General features: G+C 39.5%; 1 protein-coding gene across 8 annotated transcripts in view; it reads left to right on the forward strand.

Annotated features, from left to right (window-relative positions):
* The window catches only part of NCKAP5 (NCK associated protein 5), a 588,547-nt gene that overhangs the window by 207,061 nt on the left and 358,592 nt on the right, over positions 1-22,894 (forward strand). The window contains exon 1 of one of the 8 annotated variants that reach the window (XM_083404709.1): positions 13,008-13,073. The exons of 6 other annotated variants lie outside the window; for them this stretch is intronic. Coding sequence is in view for 1 of the 2 variants with exons in the window: in XM_083404708.1 (XP_083260834.1) it covers positions 17,972-17,974 (3 nt within the window). In the remaining variant the exon portion in view is untranslated. Of the gene's footprint in view, positions 1-13,007; positions 13,074-17,921; positions 17,975-22,894 lie in introns of those variants that run through there. One more of the 8 variants, XM_083404708.1, reaches the window with a different exon arrangement.

Consider the following 22,894-nt stretch of genomic DNA (forward strand, 5'->3'; position numbering starts at 1 on the left):
AGATGGAATATTTACTGGTCACAATTATTTCAATTCAGCAAACTGCATAGCCTGAGTTGTGGGGTTTTGTTTAAAAAGAAATATAGCACTTGCTCAGATTTGTTTAATTGGTGACAGTGTCACTTTGACCTTTACTTGACCTTAAAATTCTATTTTCCTGTAGAAACCAGAGGACCAAGCATCTCTGAGATACTTGCATTCAAATCCCATTAAATTCAAGAAGAGCTGTGCACAAGTATGCAAAGGCACAGTTTGGCCCTAGGTAATGGTTAGTTCTGTAAATGTCATATTAAGGGAATATAGAAACACAAATATAATGATTTCTCCCATTATATTCCTAGACTTTATTATTTCCATGTTCTACGTGACTTTTGATATAGAAATGAAGTTTCCCAATGCAAGAATAAAAGATTAAGTGCATGAGCTTTCGCTGAAGCAACTGATCTGCTAATTATCATGGTTCATTTTTGGGATAAGGTAGAATTGGGGGAAAATAACACTATAAAATTTATTCATAGCATTTCATGCGATTTCTCTGTATGATCAGTTGCCTCTCTCTCTCACACACACACAAATATCTAACTTGAAATGATTTATTTATTTAGAAGATTTCTAAATTGTTCTTCATTTAAAAAAGAAATCCCAGAGTGAACTACAATATAATAAACATAATAATATGCAACTTATATAGAACTTTAAAAACTTGATCGCTGCACCAGACCATGGTGGGCATTGGGAGACCTGTGCATGCCTCCTATATCCCTACCCACTTGCCACTGTCCTGGAACTCGGTATAATGTTCCTTAACCAAACAGAGGTCATGAACCTGTGCCTTGGCATGGAATGTAAGGGAAAGAGGGGAAAACAAGGTTTACGGCAATCTCTGCACACGTGCCTGCAGAATACAAACTATTCTGAAATGTTCAAGGTTTGTTTTGTTTACAGTGATATTTAAGAGCACAAAGTACAGAAATTCCCGCAGTCTTATTTCAGCTATCCAGATCCAACAACAAGGACAATGTCCAATAGTGTGAGGACAACCGTTTATGTTATCAATGTGGCTAAAGGACTGCATCAGTCATCTTAGAGGTGTGGAAAAAACATATGAAATTGGAGATTTTTGAAATCCCTGTTGCTTTTAATGAATTTTGGGCCAATGAAACTTGTGCTTCTCTGTTAAGTAACAATCATTTTTCTCTCATACTGTGACACTTCACTGAACTGTCTCTTTCATCCCTATTTTTTGCTATTGGCAGCAAAATGCTTGCCAATTGCATCATGAGACAATCTAAGAACATTAGAAGAAACCTGCTGGATCAGCCCTGCATCCTGTTCTCACAGTGGCCAACCAGATGCCTATGAGAAACTAGATAGAAAAGGCATGGTGACACATTCCAGAGTCATAAGCAATCCATGTGTGCAGATGACATTGCTATTTCTGTGGCCAATCCATGTCAGCTTACTTGTCATTATCCTCATGCTGGAAGAGTTTTTCTTAGTCTCTGAAAATCAAGCCAAGTACAATAAACCAAATGTAAACATACCTACGGAAGTAATAACTGGTTCAGGCTGTTGACCCATTCCCATGGCCTGACGACCCATAGATACATTTTAATGTTATTACTTATCCTGATTTGAATGTTCTCAATTGTATTTTATTACAGTATTGATAGCCAAAATTAATAAGGAGGTGCAAATTTTATCTCATTATAGGGTGTGTGTGATTATGGTGTGCATATTGAGCAACATATATCAGGGAGGATTCAACTAATTTGTTGTGTGCAGAGAATGAAGTCTGCTCATTCAGTAAGACTTTCGCGCTTCTCCTCACCCTGCCCCCTAAATTTGTTCTGGCGAGTTGGGAAAAAACCCAGAACTAGTTTAGCCGGTCCAGGGTGTGGGGGAGAAGAGATAAAGTCCCACCGCACAAGCAGACCACATTCCCCATGTGCAAACCCCACTTAGCACTGGATTGAATGCCACCCAACCATAAATATCTATATGAATATTTTACACGGGGTGCCTTTTTATCCCAAGTCTTACTTAGGTTCATTTATGTCTGTTAATATATTAAGTTACAATAGATGCTTAGTGATGCCATTTGGGCACTAGGATTCAAAGGAGCATATGTTTACTGAGATGAGTTAGGTGAAAAGGTACTTTGCAGCATTGTGGAAGGGCCATGGCTTAGTTATAGAGCACGGGCTCTGGTCACTTCCCTATGCCGTTAGTGGTTGCAATACTTCTCCTGTCATGTATAACCCTCAGAGAAAACAATGAAATAGCTCTTATTTACTGCTATCTTAAGTTTCATTGATTTCAGTGGGACAGTATTTTGACTGTCACTACTAACTTTTGATGGATTGTTCTCTGCACATAATGGCAAATGAAAAAGATATTACATCAGAGCAGGCTTTGGCTCATCTGTGCATTATAAGAGATCACAATTCAGATAATGCTCTGATATGTGTGCATCATACTTACTGGAGCTATGAAAGAGCCACCCCTAAGTGTACTATACAGCTATAGGACTTGTCCAGAGTTTTCATATCTGGTTTGCATTTGTAACATCACTTAAACTTGTAGCTTTTATTGTAACTTTGTTTCTGAATAGGTTAAATGTGTTTGATCTCTTAGTCTTGAGTTTGATGGAGATAAAGCTCTGGAGTATCAGTTAAATGTTACAACATTGCACGAATATATTTATAGTAAAACATTTGAGCACTGATAAAAGAATATGGGAATCCAAGATCTATCTTTTCATAGTGAGTTTGTTTTATTTTCACTCCTCTGTCAAATTCAAATGGTTTCAAAGAAACAAAAATACTGTGGCTCATCATAGCCTAGAAGAGTACAGTGGTACCTCGGGTTACGAACTTAATTCATTCCGGAGGTCCATTCTTAACCCGAAACCGTTCTTAACCTGAGGCGCACTTTAGCTAATGGGGCCTCCTGCTGCCGCTGCGCCACCAGTGCACAATTTCCGTTCTCATCCTGGGGCAAAGTTCTCAGCCTGAGGTACTACTTCCAGGTTAGCAGAGTTTGTAACCCAAAGTGTTTGTAACCCAAAGCGTTTGTAAGCTGAGGTACCACCGTATAAGATTGGAAACTCTGGGATTCTTTATTTTATGCAGATTTAGTCATCACATATATGTAAATGTTCTGTTAGTGTCCTTTTATTGAGGGAAGACATCCACCAGTGGTTTGGGGTGGGAGGCAGTTTTCCATGGATGCCTTCCATCAGAAGAACACCATCCTCAGCTTATCTGCTCCTTGAGCACTCTACAGCCGAGGAAGTGAACAGTCTCCTTTGTGTTTCAAATGATCTAAGATAACATGAAAGTTCTGTCTGTACTCTCATTTCTGTGATGCTCTAGTCTATTTGCACATTAGGAGTAGCAGTCATCAACTAGCCCTGAGTTCCAAAGTGCACATAATGTTAATCCTCCTGTGGTGCAATGGATCAGTGCATCTGGCTGTTAGCCAGAAGATTGTTGGTTGGAGCCCCCCAAGGAGCAGCTGTGAGCAGGATTCCTGCATTGCAGAGGGTTGGACTATATGACCCTTGAGGTCCCTTCCAGTTCTACAATTCTATTATCCTAAGTAGGTCATCCCTTCAATGCAGGGGTATGTTTTCTTTCCAAATTTACAATATGGGGCTCATGATCTGGATTAGGACTCCAGCATGTGAAGGGGCAACTTTAAACCTTTAAATTTTAAACCGTGTCTGCAGTTTGCATTACAAAAAAGGGTTCTGTTAAAACAAATAAGACCCTTTTTTTTGGCAAAGCATATTTCTAAGGGTAGTAACCATAGAATAATAATTCTGAAATGATGCTCTGAATCTTGATTGTATAAACTCGCTAATTTTATTTCTGAATGTTATAAGCAAGTATCTGTGCCCTGTGATGCAACAGGCACAAAAATATATTTGACATTTGTTTTTATTTTGCATGGATTAGCTAGATGACTGCTTGTTAGACAGAAAATTGAGGTTTGGCTTTCTGATACGATTTTGTTGCTCTGAAGGTTGTAGTTCCCCCTACCCCCAGACTATCTGGAAAAATCACAGTGATAAATATATTCATTGTGCATGACTGAACAATAGGAACACAGACATGATACACTTTCTCATTCTCTTGATGAAGTCTTGTAGTATGAATGTAAAGGCTCCTGCAATTATAGTCCCTTTTGTGTTCCATGCTGCCGGGATGGCATTTTACTTTGTTCAGAATCTCAAGTCCTGCATCTATCTGAGCAAGAAAATAGATGGTGTTCAATGGGTAAGATTATTGGAAGTGTACAGAGCAATGAGCAAGTGCCATCACCATCCCAGTGGAAATTTTCAAAGGGAGACATTCAGCAACAATAGAGTTTATCATACTGCCCCTCTAATGCTATTTCACCACAGGGATCACTATTTGCAGAGTAAAGGAAACAAAGGTAATGCAGAAGTAGCTGAGAAAAATCAATAGCTCGACAATTGTGACCAGCAAGTTGCTTTTGTTAAGTGCAAACTTATCAATAGCCCAGAAAAATAACAAAAGCAGCTCCATTCATACATCAGAAAACTGTCTCCGAGGACTATATTGTAGGAGTAATAATGGAGTTTGTTACATGCAGCTGCATGCTGTTTGGAGTCGTTTCTAGCCATTTAGCAAATAGTCACTTTTTTCTTTAAAAATAAAAGTCTTTATCATTTTACATATAAATTGCATTTTGATGATGACATTTCTGAAATATCAGACTGATTCCTAGCTATAAAGTTACAGAATTATAAAGTGATCACTGTGACATTTTGTTGTGACATGTGTTTATGTACCTTTAAAAGAGACTGTGACAGTCCAACTTCTGCTCCTGCTGATGACACTTTTCACTCTCCTCTGCTTCTGTACCATTGGCTAGCTGTACAACCCTAGACCACCTCTGACTGAACTTAGAACTTGATTATGGAACTTGAGGTTTGACTTAAGCAGCCCTCTAATGTAAGTGAAAGGATTATATAATGACCATGTTTTTGTCATTTAGTACAATGAATGAATTTCATGCCATTAAAAGGGAGCTAAATGAAGGAAAGGGTCAATATGTATTACTCATTGAACCATTTCCAAGGAAGAAACCGTTCATTTGGTTTATGCCTGGTTGGAGCAGTTGCTGGGGAGGGTTGGATAAATCTGAGGACTAATCAATTATTTGGCCCACCTGACATCCATGGAGCTGTAGATCCAATACCCTCATCAATAAGCTTAAGTCACCCAAAGAGCCAAGCACCTCCGGCTCCAAGCACCTGCCCAGCAATGTAGGAATTGCACCGGGCAAGAATTCATGAGAGGAGGGCCACCCCCATTGTGTCCAGGAAGCTGACCTAAGAGAACAGGTGGGGAAGGGATGGAGATTAGGAGAGGTAATCTGGACTGCAGGAGTTATGAAGCCTCAGCCGAATTCTTGCTTTCATCTGAACACTGGAGCTGTCTAAAGTGCTGAGACACTGGTTGCCTTGCTTCATGGGTTCTTGCTAAAGACACAGCAGGACACACTGCCTGTACAATGCTGTTTGGATTTACAGGTGTGTGCTCTCCTCACTCTAAATAGAACCAAAATGGATCTAGGATATTCTTTCTGATAGCCAGTGTCAAATATATTTTTGCTCAAAAATGGTAAAGCCACTTGAGAGGGCCATGTTTGAGCAGTATAATTCCAAAAAAGGGGAAAGGTTGGGAAGTCCCTCATGCTGTTGCTCCATTCATATTGGCAGCTCCTTGCTTTTTATTTACAATAAGGTGAGAGACTGTGTGACATCTAGTTTGGCCCTAATGTAGTGATTTTCCTAGAGAATCTCCAGAGCCCCATTTCCAGCTGATAGCAGCCAATGGATCAGTGTTCTAAATAGAATTGCAACTATTTTGACAAATCTTCTGAGCATACTGCTATCCATGCAAGCTCTTTTGATAAAAGATAAAATAAGCAGTGCTACATAACTTGTTGGTTTCACAAAGTAGTTTTGATGTGTCTGTTTATTACAACTGCAGTATGCCTTGAAGTGGGTGAATTCAATAGTCGAAGCAAATTCATATTCAGCAAACTGTCAATAAAGTTATAAGAACATGTGATATCTTCTGTGATAATGAACGTATAAATTTCGTTGTGAGGTCTGCTGACTCGTTCAATAAATTGATTGGTCGATTGATCAGGAAAGCACTTTAAAATGCACAGAAAATATACCCTTGACAACGGGCTTTATGGGTTCATAGGAAAACTTGAGTGAATTTGCTTCCATTTCACTGACCCTTGGAGTAATGAAAAGCCCTTCAAAAAGTTTTAATTTAAAGCTGCGGATCTTGGTGCTTGCTGTTTATTGCTGTCTTGGGTGGCTCTGAAAACTCCCAGTGAGTTTTTTTCAACTGCTTACTACACTCCTCATGTAAACAGATGCAGACATCCAGAAATGTCAAGTGTTACAGACATTTGGTTTCAGAATGCAGAATTCCCATGGTCTCTGTGACCACAGCAAAGTATTATTTATGACTCACAAGTAGAGCAGCATATTTATTTTTATTGCCATAAAACTCACGATAGCAGTTTTAAAACACAACTTTAAGAAACATTAAAATTGAGTATTGACTATGTCTAGCTGTGATGACTTATTCTAAACAATAATAAATGGCTCTACTACTTCGGTTATGCAGGAGATGTTAATACTAGTTGGTATGTTCCACTAGGGATGGTCTATACTAATAATCATGATACACTTTAATCACAGGGAGGCCTATAAAAACTTGGGTTCTGGTAGTACTGGGCAGCAGTAGTTCCGTTTTCGGGCTCTGGGGAGCAAGCTGTCAACCTGAACAAGTTAGGAGTATTATCCAAGACAAGCAAGGAGTTGAGTTCCAAAGGGCTGAAGTTCAGAAGGGCCAGAAGCAAGTAGAGTAATCCAGAGTAGGCAGGAAGTTGTGTATAACAGGCTAAATGACAACCCTAAGGAAGTCCAATCCAGAAGCAACATAGAAGCAATATGGTTCTAGAATTTCAGGAGGTCAGGGCTGGAGCCTCAGTTTGCATCTCTCTCTTGCACTCACACAGCACCTTACACAGCGCTACACTCAAGCATTTCAGAAGAAGAATCAATTGTGCAAAATATCCAGATATTGGCAAATCTGCTTAATCATAATTTATTTGAATCTCAGAAGGCAAGGTTTCCTCGGATTACATTAGTGCAGATCTTTATTCTAACCACAGAGTAAGCATTACCTTGCCCATTATTTTTGTTTCAATCCATTGGGCTTCACAGAATAAGTTCATGCAAAATGATCTAAAGAGGACTGCATTGTCATTTTTTTTAAAGAGCAAGGCAATAATTATGTTGACTACTCCAATTTGCTCTTTAAACCCGATGAGTAACAAATTATCCCCTTACATGTCATTCTTTGCAAAGAAAAGAAAAGCGTGATGGCATTGTATCTTCTGCACTTAAATATATCTTTAGTGAGACAGATTGGCTCCAGAGGATAAATGATGTCCTTCGTTTGCAGTCAAGTGTGAGACAGGACTCATCTTTGAAGGGGTTTATTTAGTTACACTTAAGTGGTATAAAGTTAAACATTCCCTGTACATCATGGTAAGTCATATTTCCCTCCATAACCTATAATAAAGGTTGCAAAAATTGCAGGCTGCTAAGCCTGATATGTACAGCTAAGCGACATGTTTCACAAAATGCACAACAGTCAAGCACAGATCAAGTTAAAGTTACATTTTTTTTAAAAAAAGTATTTATTTATATGAGAAAAGGATGTTCTTAGGGTGTGTTGTTCCTGGGCCACTAAAAGCTTTAAAGGTTAATGCTAGCACCTTGAATTCTGCCAGAGCATGGATAAATAGTCAGTTAAAATTTCAAATGTCTTGTATGTGTGCTCTGATCTCTAATGTGTGGTAAATATATATATATATATATATATATATATATATATATATAAAATTTATATCCCACCCATCTGGCTGGGTTTCCACAGCCACTCTGGGCAGCCTACAGCATATATAAAAACACAGTAAAACATCAAGCATTCCAAACTTCCCAATGCAAGGCTGCCTTCAGATGTCTTCTACTCCTGGGGATTATTATTTTTGGACTAGTTGAAGTTTCTGGATGGTCTTCAAGGGAAGCTGCATGTCTAGATATTATAGAAATGTAAGTTATTTCAAGGGGAATAATAACTGTGGCTAACTCCAAGTTCCCTAGAAAGACCCACACCTGGTGAACCAACATGCTAGTTTAAGGCACCTCTGTCTATTGCTGCCTGTTTATCCAAAAGTACTAGATCCAGAATTAGCCACAAGCTGCAAACATACTTTTTGGGAGTGGTAGAGGAGTGCAACCTCATCCAGCATAGATGTGTAAGTCTCTACCCACACCATAGGACTCACCAACCAGCAGCGTTTCCATCTCGCTGGGATTAGGTTTTAGTTTCCTTGCCTCTCTCTACTTCTGACACCAGCATTCAAGATGCTTTGGGTCGCCCATCAACTAGAAAGAGACTGAAAAACTAAATGTACCCCCCCCCACTGCCCCAGTTTGTAATTGAATCAATTCTTTGCCCCAGGGCCAGGTGTTCTATGTCTGTTTTATTTATGTAAATCCACTCCCAGCTGAATTATCTCTATTTTCTATAAACTTATTATGAGGAAGACAATTACACTTTCTGTCTGGTGTCTAGAAATGGGATGGTCAGCACATGCTTTTAAAAAGGAGCCACTGTGCAGGCAGCTAGAACTCTCATCAAGGTAACTGACTACACAACACTGTTGCAAGACAATTCAGAGGCTGGGAAACCACCCTCAAAGCACGCCAAAACTTATTATTGTAACATGTCCTCTCTGCCTCAAAGGTGCTAGTGATTAGCATAATTTCCAGTATTTTATTGTCTGTAATTAGCATTGTGACATCAGACCCTGACATCAGAAGGCCTTGACATTAAGAGCAAAGCTTTGGGGAAGGGCTGTAGCTCAACATCCCAGGTTCAGTCTTCCATATCTCTAGTTAGTTCAGCGGAAGACTACCTGTCTGAAACCCTGGAGAGCCAATGCCAGTCTGTGTAGACAATAGTGAGCCAGAATCAGGCTCGAGGCCCCACTCCATAACAGTGTGAGAGATAGTGTAGACCAGGCATGTCCAACTCCCAAGAGACTGTGATCTACTCACAGTATAAAAATACTGGCTGTGATCTACCCTGTTATTGACAGCCAAATTGTTGAGCTTTGTGATCTACCACAGACGTCCAGTGATCTACCGGTAGATCGCGATCTACCTGTTGGACATGCCTGGTGTAGACTAAGAACACCATCTTTGAAATAACTGCAGGAACTAGTTAATAATGGTCAGGTAAATACAGATTTTTTATTTATTTATCCCAGTGAGACCATTTAAAAGAATTGTTGAGGAAGGTGTTGGGAGTAATTGCAGCCTACAGCAATTAACAATGTTTAATTCACTTTTTTTTTTACTTCATTAGCAGATGGAAAGTTTGTTTTTTCTTCTTCCCATGAAGCAATGTGGCTAAAATGTCATCATTTTTCTTTTGATTGGTTTGCCATATTTAATGGAAGGGCAGTCTTGATTTGTCAGTTATTCTTGGCCCCAATAGACACTGAAGGTGACATCTACCAGCTTCTCAGCTGGTGTTCCAAAGTATTTAACTACTTAACCTATGGAGAGCTTGCTGTTAATATATCTAAGTGGTCAAATGCACATGAATAGATCCAAGATTTAGTAAAGACACAATCATTACTTTCAGCAGCAGGTGCTTCACTTCCCACTGCGGAGACGATCACCCTGCTGCTTTCAGTCATAGCAAGAGCCACAGGAGCAAAATGCATGAAGAAATAGGAAATGTCACAAGGCAGTCTGTTGGAAATTCCATTTGCTGATAGGCAGTACTTAGTCATATCAATATATAAGATGACATTTTTGTTTGACAGGTTTAGTTACACTTTCTTACTTCAGGATTTGTCAGTCTGCAAACTTTTCAACTGTTAATTCAAAATAAGATGAAACACAGCCATAGGTGTTAATACAGTGAAGTCTTCCTCTACTTTTTACTGAACCTAAAGTATCCTTTAGAGAGATACAAGCAGAATGTTGGACTTTGGCCTAGAATTCCTAGGCCAATGTTGGACTTTGGCCTAGAATGAACATATTTAGTGATTACATGGACACATGAGGTGGCCTTGGACAAATCACTTGTGTTCTACCCAAAGACCTTGCATCGTAAAATGGGAATGATAATTGTAACTAACAACACAAGGTTACTTCACTAATTAGAAGAAGAATGAAATCAGGGCAGTAAAACAAATCAGTATTTTTATGTACAGTTCTCTGTTCTGGAGTTTTAGCGTGGTAAATGTTATACTTGTCCTGATTTAAGTAACCCACACATCTAGTGTATTGGTCTCAGAAATGGATCTTTAAGAATATGGAAGGTGGGCTGCTCAGCCAGCTGGTTACTCAAAAATATTACACCATCAGCAGCTCAACACAAAGGCATTAGATTTCAGGGCTCAGATATTTAGGACCAAACAATAGTGGTGGTGTGTATTCGGCTGTTTTGGAAAAAAATTGGGGCTTAGTCTGTTTTGAATACCTGGAGCTTCTGTAACCATGCTTAATTGGGACATCAACCTACTTGTGAACAAAAGGAAAATGTTATTGATGCCATAGTTTGAGGCTGAAGATAGGTGAGTTGCTAGATTCTGGAAATAAATGGAATCCCATATTTGTTGCATTTAACGAATGGGTAGCATTTTGTCAAAGAACTGCAAGTTCTCCAAGTATAACTCTATTTCTTCCTCCCTCTGTGGAAGGGCTGTGACTTAAAAGTTAAGCATGCACTGTCTACACAGGAGGTACCAGGTTCAGACAACTTAAAAGAGGTAGCAATGCTAGGACAGACCATCGCCAGAGTTCTTAGACACAATAAAAAAGGCAGTTTCAAAAAATCGGTGTGTAGCTGTATGCACCATACAAATACTAATAGTCCTAGGATGGTGTTGGAGAGTGTATGTTTTATACAACAATAGTCTTTGAGGTGTTGGAGGGTCCAGTGTTCTTTCCAGTCTGGAATCTTCAGTGCCAAACTGCATGTTAGCTTAATATATAGCATGCAGCTCTGTCTCTTGTTTTTCTTTAATTAATTTATGACAAGCACGGGGAGCAATTGCTAATTAGAATCACAGTGCATGGAGCCCCTTCCTCCTCCAACTGCAGCTACAAGGTTTAGAATAAGAAAATAGCACCAGTAGAAACTCCCACCAAACTGGGGGAGGGGGCAATATTCAGGAGGTCGCATCTGGGGATGGAAGTGATAAACCTTCCTTTCTACATGTGGTGATTTCTTTAAGAATCCTCTCCACTGTAATTCATTAAAGAAACATAAGAAACTTTGCTACACATTAAGCATAATGTGCAATTTGAACCTGTTGTTCTCTTGAAACTTTACACTCCAGTCTCAGCCCTACAGGGGTCTCTGTTGAATTGATTTGTTCCTCTCTGTTCAGTGTTGATATTGTAGCACTTAAGTGAGAGTATCAGCCATCACTATCCACACACTGTTCCTTCATGGGCAATAACGTCATTGAGGAGGCAGCATGAAGTTGCAAGACTAGTTCAGAGAACTAAAGTTTTCATAGCCAGAGGAATGAGATCAGCACAGGAAGCACTCTAGAAATTATTACTATTTAGGAATGGTTTTGCAAAATAAGAAGAGGCTGTGCGGTGTCATAGAAAGAGTCTGTGAGAAAGCATTTATCAAGTTAATGAAAAGCTTGTCCTGTGCAATCAAAGGATAGATCAAGGCCTCTTTTTCTTTCTTTCCATCTTCCAAACTTTCTTTGTGGCTTAACAGATGCTTGCATATTCTGCATGCCCAGACATCCAGTGTTTGGATTGATTCTAACATGATGATGAGAATGAGTCATCTACATCACTTATTATAATCTTCAAATAAACACTGATGAAGGTCTCTGTCCTTAAGCAGAACAAGCCAAAATGCCATCAGATAAAGCTGTTTTCAGTGTTCTGATATCTTAATTAAGTTACTACAAATTGATATCATAGTTGATTTTAGAAAATCATTTAGAAGATGATGTGTTTACAAAAGCTTGGCAAGTCTTTCCTATTTTCTGAGTAGTAGTAATCATAATTCACAATTTTTCATAAAAATGACTCAAAGTAGCTTCCAGAAAAGTAAAGAAAAACAAGTAAAAACAACCTAAAATGCTCACTGGTGATAAGCATAAAAAAACAGATCAGACACAACCCACCCCACTAAAGAGATAAGCAGAAAATTTAGGTACCTAAAACAGATACTTATGGTGCTCAATGTGCATCCCTGGGGAGGTCCTTCTGCAATTGGGAAGGCACTAAGGCCGGTTCTCATGTTGCTGCCCTCTACATCTCCTTCCAAGGGGGAACACAGATAAGGGCCTCAGATGATGAATGCTGGATTTGAATTGGTTGATGTTGGGTGGCACAGTCCTTGAGATATTGGGGTCCTGAGCAGCATAAGGCTTTATAGGTCAAAAGCAGCACTTTAATTGGACCCAGAAACTAATTGTCAGCCCATGAAGTCATGCCAGGATTGTTGTTATATGTTCAGACTGTCTTGCCCTGATCAGCAATCTGGTCATTTAATTCTGCACCAGCTACAATTTCTAAACTGTCTTCAAAGGTTGGCAATTAGAAGCAGAAATGGCTATTAGACTTGGCACCTATTGTCTGCACTGTAAAACTGAAAGGCTTTTAACTTGTGATCTGCATAGCTGGTCTATTTCCTCTTCTTTAACAGAAATAAGTATTATTTGTCAATTGCACTATGTGTTAGTCCAGGGGCAGGGAACTTCAGCCCTGTAGCAAAATGCAACCCTCCAATCCTCTCTATTTGGCTCTCTCCAGGCACACACACTCCTTATCCACACCCTCTCCCCCCAGGTTGCATCCTTCACTGGCCTTGCTTCACATGCTGCCTGACTGGAATGTGTCCTTGAATTCTGGTAATGCTTTTTGATTGCCTGGATACAGGAAAGAGGTATGTGTGTATAGAAAGTAGCCTTCAGTGCAAAGGTAAAATCTACAATAATTTTTCTGCCACTTATGCTTGTGGTTCCATCCAGCGCCAACATGTGCCTCCTGGCTAAAATAGGTCCCAAATCCTTTTTCTAGGCATGTGGTAGGTATCCTCTGGCAGGACTGGATGTTTGAGCATCTGCTGAGACATTGCTGAATCCCAGAGTTCCCTGGTCCTGCTTCTCCTCTTCCTCACCATTAACAGCAGCTTTATCCCAAGTGCCCAGAGGGAAAGGGGGAAAACTACTTCCATCTTCTTGGATAGAAATTGTAGTTAGAATCTTCATACGCTTTTCTGAAAGGTGTTGTGGGATAGCTCCTACTGTATGTACTTTTCGGAATGGGGACAAACAAAAATGAATGGGGCTAGATAAATCTCCACTGAAATTACAATGTAGGAACAGTATTGGAATGAAATATTTCTCCCCTGCGGATAACATGGGAGTAGACAGGCTACTGCTGTTTGGCATGACAAGAGTGAGCACACCAATTTTGTGCATTCCACTGTACATTCCTTGGTTAACGAGCTAAACAGTGGCGCTTTGTGGTCAGAGCCACTGCACAGAGACCATAAAAGTTCTGGTTTAATGAGATAAAAGTATTGTGTCACAAAGAACGTGCCTCTGTTCAAACCATAGAAGGAAAGACATTTCAAAAGCCAAAGATCCAGTGTCAAATATTCAGGAAAATTAACCTGACAGTGTAGGCACCGATCTAATTCAGTGCTTGCACAGCAGCAAAGGCTGCATGCCTAGCCTCCCTGTAAAAATAAGCTTAATCATACCAATCACCTGCTTGGCAGGGAAGAGAAAATAAAGTAAGGGAGACCTAAATATGGCCTTACATTTCTCCTCTTGAAAAAGTGTGGGTGTGGAAGTGTAGCCCCAGGTTGCTAGATCAGGTTGGAGAATGTCATCATCATGGGCGCATCAATTTTGTTCAGGAGATTTCCTATCCAAGTAGGGACATGGATGTGGAGTTCTGCTGCCACACATATAAAGCCTTTAGCCTGATCTGGGCATTGGGACTTCTCCCTGTTCTTTCTAACCCAAACCACAGAAGATAGTAGTCTAACTACATATCCTGGCTTATAGTCAACTGCCATCTCTTTCTGAAGGCCAACTCCTGTTGGCCCTTGCTGGTAATAATGGCAAAAATCCTCGCTTTGTTCAACTTAGCCATGATTTGTGATCGTTACAAATTAGCAAGAGTTAACATCTACTGGGATAAATTGTATTGCTTTATGGGGCGTGTGACAATCTAGAAAAGAAAAAAGTACACAGTGTACATTTATATGGAAATATGAAGACTGTTGTGCTGAGCTAGTGGCTTGCCCTCAAAGCTTTTGTATGTAATTTATGGAAAGTGTTACTCCCATTATTCAGAAATGTATGTGTATATATTACAGAAAGGGAGAAAACGTATCTTATTACAGTTATACAGACAATAAAAGGCAGAGTTTAATGGACCATGCTAGGTTTCTCTTAAAACATTAATTTCTTTGTGTTGTCTTTAATTTCCATGATAATGAAATGTTCACAATGGCCACTGGATATTATTATATGAGAAATAAATTAGATCCTTGCAGTTAGATACAAATCCTCTCTGGTGTTGTCATAGGGATATGGTTACTGTGCACCCCCCACCTCAAAATGTTAAATGGTACCCTTTGAAAGTATTTCCTGTTTGAGAATTATTGTTGGTTTTTCAGAATCCTTTTATTTAACTACTGTTAAGCTGATACTAATGCAAATGCTTTTAAAAAGAAAGGATTAAATAGTTCATTTCATTTTTTTTTTAATTGCCTCCTCCACAAGTATAATCCTGGCAGCTCAATGAGATTTCCATGTGGTATGTAACACTTTTAAATCAGAAAACACAAGGAAATGAAATGTCGAGGACACAGAGATGAGTTTAGCATCCCATGCTGTTGCTACTGTACTGATAATGGAAAGGACTGACAAATGAACACACAGCCATTAGAAATGTGCACAGCAAGTGCACAGTTGTTGGTTTCACAACAGCTATAAAAATGGGGATTTGGTTCCTTACCTGTGCAGCAACTCAAGATCACATGAGAATTACTTACCTTTTGAGCATCTTGTAGCTTGCCCTGAAATACCATGTGCACTATCAAAGGTGGGTGAATGATAGACTGTCCCTCTACTTTTCAGTACATTTGGTGTAAAAATACCCATCTATTTGTGGTGTAGCTCCTGATTCACATGTAATAGCAATAAATGTCTCACAGCACTAAGTTAAGCTTATGGTGGTAGCTACTGAGAACATGAATTGCTGGATTAAGGCTTTTGGAATCATCCAAGCATAACAACTTTTACTAAATTTGCTTTTTTTCAAGTACACATTTTCATTCAAAATAGATTCTGAGGAACAAAATATCTCACTAGGGCTTATTGGTGTTTATTGGGGTTTGGAGACAATTTTGACATACAGACACGTATTCCACAAGTTCTTTTATTAGACTTATTGCCTATTGCTGGGATGGTGCTGAACTTTCTGATTGTAGGTTTCCTTTCAAAATGACCACTTCATTTTGCTAAATCTGTGCCAAATTTCCTCTCTAAGCAAAGGCACATGATGCTATCTACTTTCACTATACAGCATTTGGGAAATGCCTAGCTTTTTGGGGGGAGAATTCCATAAACATGCTTAGGCTGGGCTTTTATTCATCAGTTCATGCTGAAAATATAACTTTATTTTAAAAATGGGGTTGATATCCTTACTGAATGTTGTTCTTCATTAGTGCAAGAACAGAGTCTCAAACAAATAAGTTGCATACCCACTTCCCAAAAATAATAATTTCCCCAAAGAAAATGAATGATATATGCTCTGCCTACATACAATGTGTTGTTGTTTTCTTCAAATCCCATAAATTTTATTGAGATTTTATATGGACCATTAAAATACTTCAAGGCAGGAAATATGTGTGCAGATATATATGCATGTGGGGGTGCTTATGGATGTGCACATGCACCTATAGTAAAATTCAAGACTCCTGTTACAGCTGTCATGGACTGGCTGGATGCAGAACAGTGGTGGGAGGCACCAAGTGGGGAACCCCCGAGGGGAGTTGGATGGTGGGACAATGATGAGTGATTAGAGGGAGAAGAAGGAGCAGACTGGGTGGAGGAGGTGTTGGAAGCTGAAGAGGTAACAGGGTTTAGTGAGCAGGAAGTGGCTGTGGCAAAGGGCAGTCCAAAATCAGAGGCTGAAGTGGAGGCTGGATAGGAGTGGGGGCAGGCTGCTAAAGAGCCAGGCTGCTAAAGAGTCTCCCCATTCTGCTGTTACCAGGTCCCCTCCCCACTAGTCTCCCAGAACATGGAGAGGGATGAAGAGTGCAGAGCAAAGAGAAGCAAGATGAAGAAACCTCTGGTTGCTTGGGAAGGACCTGGGGGAGCAGTCTTATAGTGGTAGGAAGGTGGAGACCGTCGGTCCTCGCACTTTCTCCTGGGAAGAGTTCCTGCGATCACTAGGCTTGCGCTGTTTTGGTTTATTTGAATAAAGAGTTAACTGAGTGTTTTATTGCTGATCTGCTCCTGACTCTGTCACCTGACAACAGCTTAAATATAATTCACACAAAAGCTTGCTGTATAGATATTTAATAGTGAGAATTTTCCATGTTAAAATGCATTACTTAAAAAAAAAAAGTTAAATTGAAAAGATGTAAAATATGAACTTTTTGAACTATTGATTCAACTTTCATCTTCAGTTCTCGCCTGGAAGACTCCTGATTCCCTGCTGTCATGGGAACTCATTTCCCAATGGGGGCAAGTTTTCAGTCTTACTTTTTGAAGACATCTGTGGGCAAGGCCATCACTCCCTTAAAATACAGGTGCTAAATGATGAAAATGAGTTAGATTCACATCTGGTAGAAATTCAGGCAGAGCAATGGATAATGGTCTTGGCTTCAAACTTTGTATTCAGACTTTCCTCCCTACTTCCTTTCATCTTTTTTGGTCTCAAGCTCTCATTCCATTTGTTCTTTCTCACAGAGAATATCTGTATTACAAACATAATACAGGATTTTATTACAGTTCACTTACCTTGAGTTCTTGAACAAAATCAGAGGATCATATTTTTGTGAGGCTTTTGGGAATTCTCTTTGCTTCCTATCCTGTTATGGGGCTTGGGGACTCACAGGAAGGAGAAGCAAGAAACAGATCCATACAAGTCCAGGCAGGTGTCTCTAGGCAGGGCAGGGCTCTGGTCAGCTCCCAGGGGCCTTGCTAGCTGAGCTTTAGAATATGTTGCCTTAGCAAAGAGCTGAGATCTTCTGAAGTCTATGTGAATTGTCATGGCTCCTTCCTCCTTGAGGTGACTGTGCTGAACTAAAGGGCCCTTGTCTGAATCTTCAAGTACTGACTTTTATGTTGTGGATTGTATGGGGTTGTTATTGGGGACTTGTTCTCTGAGTCTGCAGAAGGTGGGAAACTATGTCATCTGGTCAGAGGTTCAAGGGAGAGGTATTGACCCCCTCCCTAAGTGTAATTCTTTATTATTATCTTCCTCTCGGTCATGTGAGGAGTCATGTTTGAGGGTCAGGGCACTTCCCAAGAGGAGGCGAAAGCATTGTTATGCCTATTTAAAGTTGAGTGTATTATGCTCTTGACTAAATTTCTATTCAGTAAACTGTCTTCCTATCTATCTTTGTAAAGTGTCACCATACATGTTTGTGATGTCACTGTATACCTTATAAGGCATATACAAAACAAAAATGAATGACATTTCATACCAGATATTACAAATCTGGGTATGAAGTTCACACACTCTCTATTATCCCAGACTGAGAATAAAACTGGTGCAAGTTCAACTGAAAAGAGAGTACATAAAATAGCTTCAATGGTAACGTAAGCAGTATACAGTCTCATCTGAGCTTTACTAATACTGAATTGTGTCTGCATTAGGTGTGTGTGTGCGCATCTAAACACATGCATGCATAAATGTGCACCCACTAACTATAAGACTAATTGTATAGCAGTGGTTCTTAGAAAATAAATGTGCATTGACTAGACAAGCATTGCCGGCTACTGCAGAACAGATGTTGCTTTAAAACCTGCCTTAACAAGTCCTGTTCCTTCAGCAGAAAATGTTTGTGGCTAGAGCTGGGTGCGCTGTCAGACGTGGAACAGAAAGACAAAGTGACGGCAGGAAACAATGAAAGCAAGATGCCTCTCAGCTGTCTTACTAAAGGGGTAAAGAATGTGTTGGCATGTCTGCAGACAAGGAAGCCCCAGCCCTTGCACTCCTGTTGGCCTCTCATCGCTAATCTTTCATGTCTGTGTCTTTATGACAGGTCACAACATACAGGAGCTACTGTATATAGCTCTGGGGAATGATTTTCTAAGTCAGCAATGTTTTTATAAAGAGAGTCTAGGCAACTGAACTGGAGACCTTTGAGTGAGGAATTTTGATGGCTTTCCCTCCCTCACATTAGCCTTGTCAATGGATGGTACTTATAGATGAAATTCCACCTAAATTTTATGTCTGTTTTATTAGTTCTAAAATGGATAAGCTGAATTGATTGCCATCCCCTTCCTGAAGGTTTAATAGGATCTGTCTGTAATAGGGGATTTTTTTTTTGATTTTTTTTTTGGCTTCACATAACTCTCATGTTATTCTTAGGATCCTTATATACAGAGCGGAAATGCTCATATCCGTTTCATGATGGTAATGGTGAAGTGAAGCAAGGTAGTCAAGAATCCTTGTTCCTTTTAGTGGTGGTTGAAGCGCTTAAACTCAAAGCATCATTGACTCACCATTTGCCAATTGCAAGTGCCATTTGTTAATACTGGGGCTTGGGGAGGATTTTTCGGGGGCAGGAGGTAGTTCTAAATTGACACATTTTTGTGTTTTTGTTTATCTGCCAGCAGATTCAGGAGCTTTGCTGGTGGTGGGATTTAGTAATGCATCATTGTTGGCTGACCAGATGGGTGGCCGCTGCTACTTGAGAAGATGCACATGTTTACCACACTGTGGCTCCTGAAATTTCCAGTCTGTGTCCAATCAGAACCTGATACTTGAGAATGATAGTGATAGTTCCCAGTTGGTACAAATCATGGAGTAGGTTTGATTAGAAGATTGAGATGGGGATGACTGTAAATTGATGGGTACAGTTATTCGTTCCATAGGCAAGTTCTGTCGTGCCTCCCAACTTGGAGTTTTGTTGTTGTTCCAACAGTTGGATATTCTTGATTTGGTTTTATAAAGGTCAGATTTTTGTGAAGCATGCCCTACCCTTGGAGTATCCTTCAGGGACCACTCAGGTGCACAAGACACACATAAATGTGTATTATGTTTAGTTTACATTGTAAGCAAAGGACTATTTTCAGGCGCAATGGAACTTGTCTCAAAATATACTGGCATAATACGAGGTAGATATATTTGCATTGCCAACTAATTATTATTGAAATTTTCTTAGCATAGATTTTATAATAAGTAGCTTACATTGCAAAAAGGTATTAGGAAGAAGGCAGCAAAGAGTCTTGTGGCATCTAAAAAACATATTTATTGTGACATAATATACCATAGGAAGGCGTCAAAGAAAGGCATCCTCCTTCCCCTTCTATGGAACAGAGCAAACTATTCTGGTCTGCATTCCTCCTTGATCTGAGAGCAGAACATTCATTAACTTCCCCAAACTTGACCCATAAAGGTTGGGTCAGATTGCTGGGATCAAGAGAGCTTTCAGAAACACTGGTATAAAGTATCCTCTGTTGGTATCACACTATCTGAATGCCTGCATGAAACTCTGCTACATTTTTTTCCAGCACTTCACATAAATACTTCTCATGCCTTGTTAACACCTCCTGTCTCATTTGATCCATCACATACATGATTCACATGCAAGCACCATATGCTGCAGAGGTCAGTTACTTACAACCATCACTTATATTCAGCTTATTTTGTTTGACCTGTATTCTTGTAAACAATGATTCAGCGATGGCATAGTTTCTACATGCCCTTGTTAAATGCTGACTGCTCAGAACTTGATTATTTTAACTCCTTAGTCAGTCTCAATGAGAATCTGTCCTTCCTTCCTTATATGTAGCTACGTTTTAGTCCAGTCATAACACCCGGGTCTTTTTAGAGGAAGGCACTGTGGCTTTCCCTTTAAAGTTTTGCAGTCCACCCCCACAATTTTGTATTCAACCCTAGGCTCAGTACTTTGTGCAGTGGAACCTATCGTGCTGCCATAAATCTGCCTCTGCAATCAGGCAGCCAGTGCAGAACTTTAGACTGGTGTTATATAGTCTCACCCAAGAGTACCACTCAACACCCTTGTGGTTGTATCTTGCACCAGCTGGGATCTCTGAATTGTCTTCAAAGGCAGCCCTGCATAAACCACATTACAATAGCTTAATGGTGATATTACTAGGGAATAGGTACTGGTAACTGTGCTCAGGCTGCCCCTGGCCTTAGCAGGAAATAGGTGCCAGTGTGGCAAAGTTGAATCTAGGAGGTATTCCCAGAGTACACACTTTGTATTTGAGGTGGATAGGTTATTGATTTGTTTAATGTTCTTGTTTTCATCATGTATTTGGTGTTTTGATACTGTATTCTTGGGTTGCTTGTGAACCACTCTGGGGTCTGTGAAGGGTGGTATACTAATTTAATAAATAAAATAAATAAAAATAATCCTATCCAGAACAGACTGCTTTTCTTGTTTCTAATAAAACCCAAGGAGCACCATTTCACAGCAACCCTGGTCTTGTCAGGAATGCAATCCTTGTTCTACAGCCAGAGATGCCTTGCTAGCCAAGTCCACCATTGAGACTTGTGTAAAAATGTATTCAGCATGAATAAAGGCTGGAGAGCTAAGCTGTAAAGTAGCTTTCTGACTTCATGCTGTATACACTTGTGTGCTTGAGAACGATGTTAGAAAAGGACACCCAGCCAACATTTGCAACAGTAGAATATGAAAACAATTGGCTTCAGAATATGATAGATCAGTCTTAGTCACGTCAGCTGAGATTTAATTTTAAATGTGCACTGATGCTTAAGTAATTTTGAACAATTAAGAAATCTATGCAAAATGCTTTGTTAAAGCAACTGCTATGGGGTTGTTTATTTTTTTAAAGAATTCATACTATGTATTTGATTTTCAGATCTTTCTGTATGGTGCATGTAAACTTTAAAGGCATTTGCCAATTTTTCACTGACTTAGTATTAGAATATGACGTCTGCTTTGGTTTCTAATAAATTTACCAACAGAACTGCAAAACTAAAATGTTGTTGGCATCCGTCTGTTTCAAGAGACCATGGAAGAGGAGGCATAATGAACAGGTTAAGTGACACTCTGTACTGGGTGGCTTTTCCTGGTGGATGCCACAAGCTGGGGCTGCCAGCATGGGAAGGGATGCTTGTGTGGAAGCAGTTGCAGGGGAAATCAGGAAGCCATGTAAATAATACCCCCCTCATTTTCTGTAGTGGGGGTCTCCACTGTATTCTATTGACGGAATGGCAAATCTGGATCCAACTCTGATTTAAGCATGCTTCACCATTTGTTATTTTTTATATGGCAGAAATAGTTCTAATTATACAATGCTTGCTGGCATGGAACATGGCCCAGTGTATGGCATAGCGTTATCCAAAGCAGAAGTCAAAATCAAAGCTCTGAGCTGCCACAGGCTAATTTGCAATGCAACTGATTATTAACATGGAGTTTGGTCTTTTAAAAAAGAAAAGCACAGTGATTGCTTAAGTTGTTTTCTTGCATATGCTTTATGGTGGTGTCTTTCAATTAAGGCATCTACTGAGATGTTACTGGGGAATTCCTGAAATTGCTGGGAAAATAAAAGGCACCCACTGTACATGAAATATGATAGTGGTTCTCTTGTAACATATATCTTCATGTTGAAAAGAGATGTGGCACTGATGCATTATTCATGACACTTCCACCTTGCACTTTTCAATTATGAGGAGAAATGGCTGAACAAAGACCTGTCATTACACAATACACAATTCCACAGTCACATGCCTTCTCAATCAATAATAAAGCCTGCCAAACAACCCATGTGTGGAGAAAGATATTTTCCTCAAAGGGGTGCATCTCTTGTATTTGGGTGAGTACAGAAAACATCAGAGAAGTTCTAATGACACATACTGTTGCATTATACACTTTGCATATTATTAAAACCTTTCTTGAGAAAAGATACACAGCAATGTAAGCATTGTGTGTAATGAAAAGCAGCATTGATTACTAGCTCCTTTTGATTGCATTTAATATTGAAATCATGATATGTTTTTTAGAAGTTTAACTGTTACGGGGGGAAGAGTTATGTTGTTGTATTTCTTTTACTATATAATCAATTGATTCATGGCTTGTAAAATGTTGGCTTTCGTGAAAAAAAAGCAGTACTTGCAAAGAACATTTCAAACATACAAATATGAGGCAATGGAAAAGAGATTTTATGTAAACGTTGTTGAATATGCTACTTAAAAAAAAAGAATGTGTACAGTTTAATGTACTCTTCCATGCTGAGTATAAGTAGCTAGCTGCCCAGAGTGGCGGGGGCAATCCAGTCAGATGGGCAGGATACAAATAATAAAATTGTTATTACTCACACAACCACGAACCTCCTTTAACAAGTTTATAAATTCATTTTACCCATTTTAAAGCAGTAAAAATATATATAATGATATAGGACAGTGATTAAGTACATTGTAGTGATTAACTTCTGGTTCCCTTTTTTGCTTGTTTACATTGGGTGAGATCCAGACTTTGCCTTCTATAGATAGAAAGGCTGTTTCCAGATCAGTGTG

Source organism: Podarcis tiliguerta (genome assembly GCF_965153285.1).
Source record: "Podarcis tiliguerta genome assembly, chromosome: 1".
Taxonomy (NCBI): domain Eukaryota; kingdom Metazoa; phylum Chordata; class Lepidosauria; order Squamata; family Lacertidae; genus Podarcis; species Podarcis tiliguerta.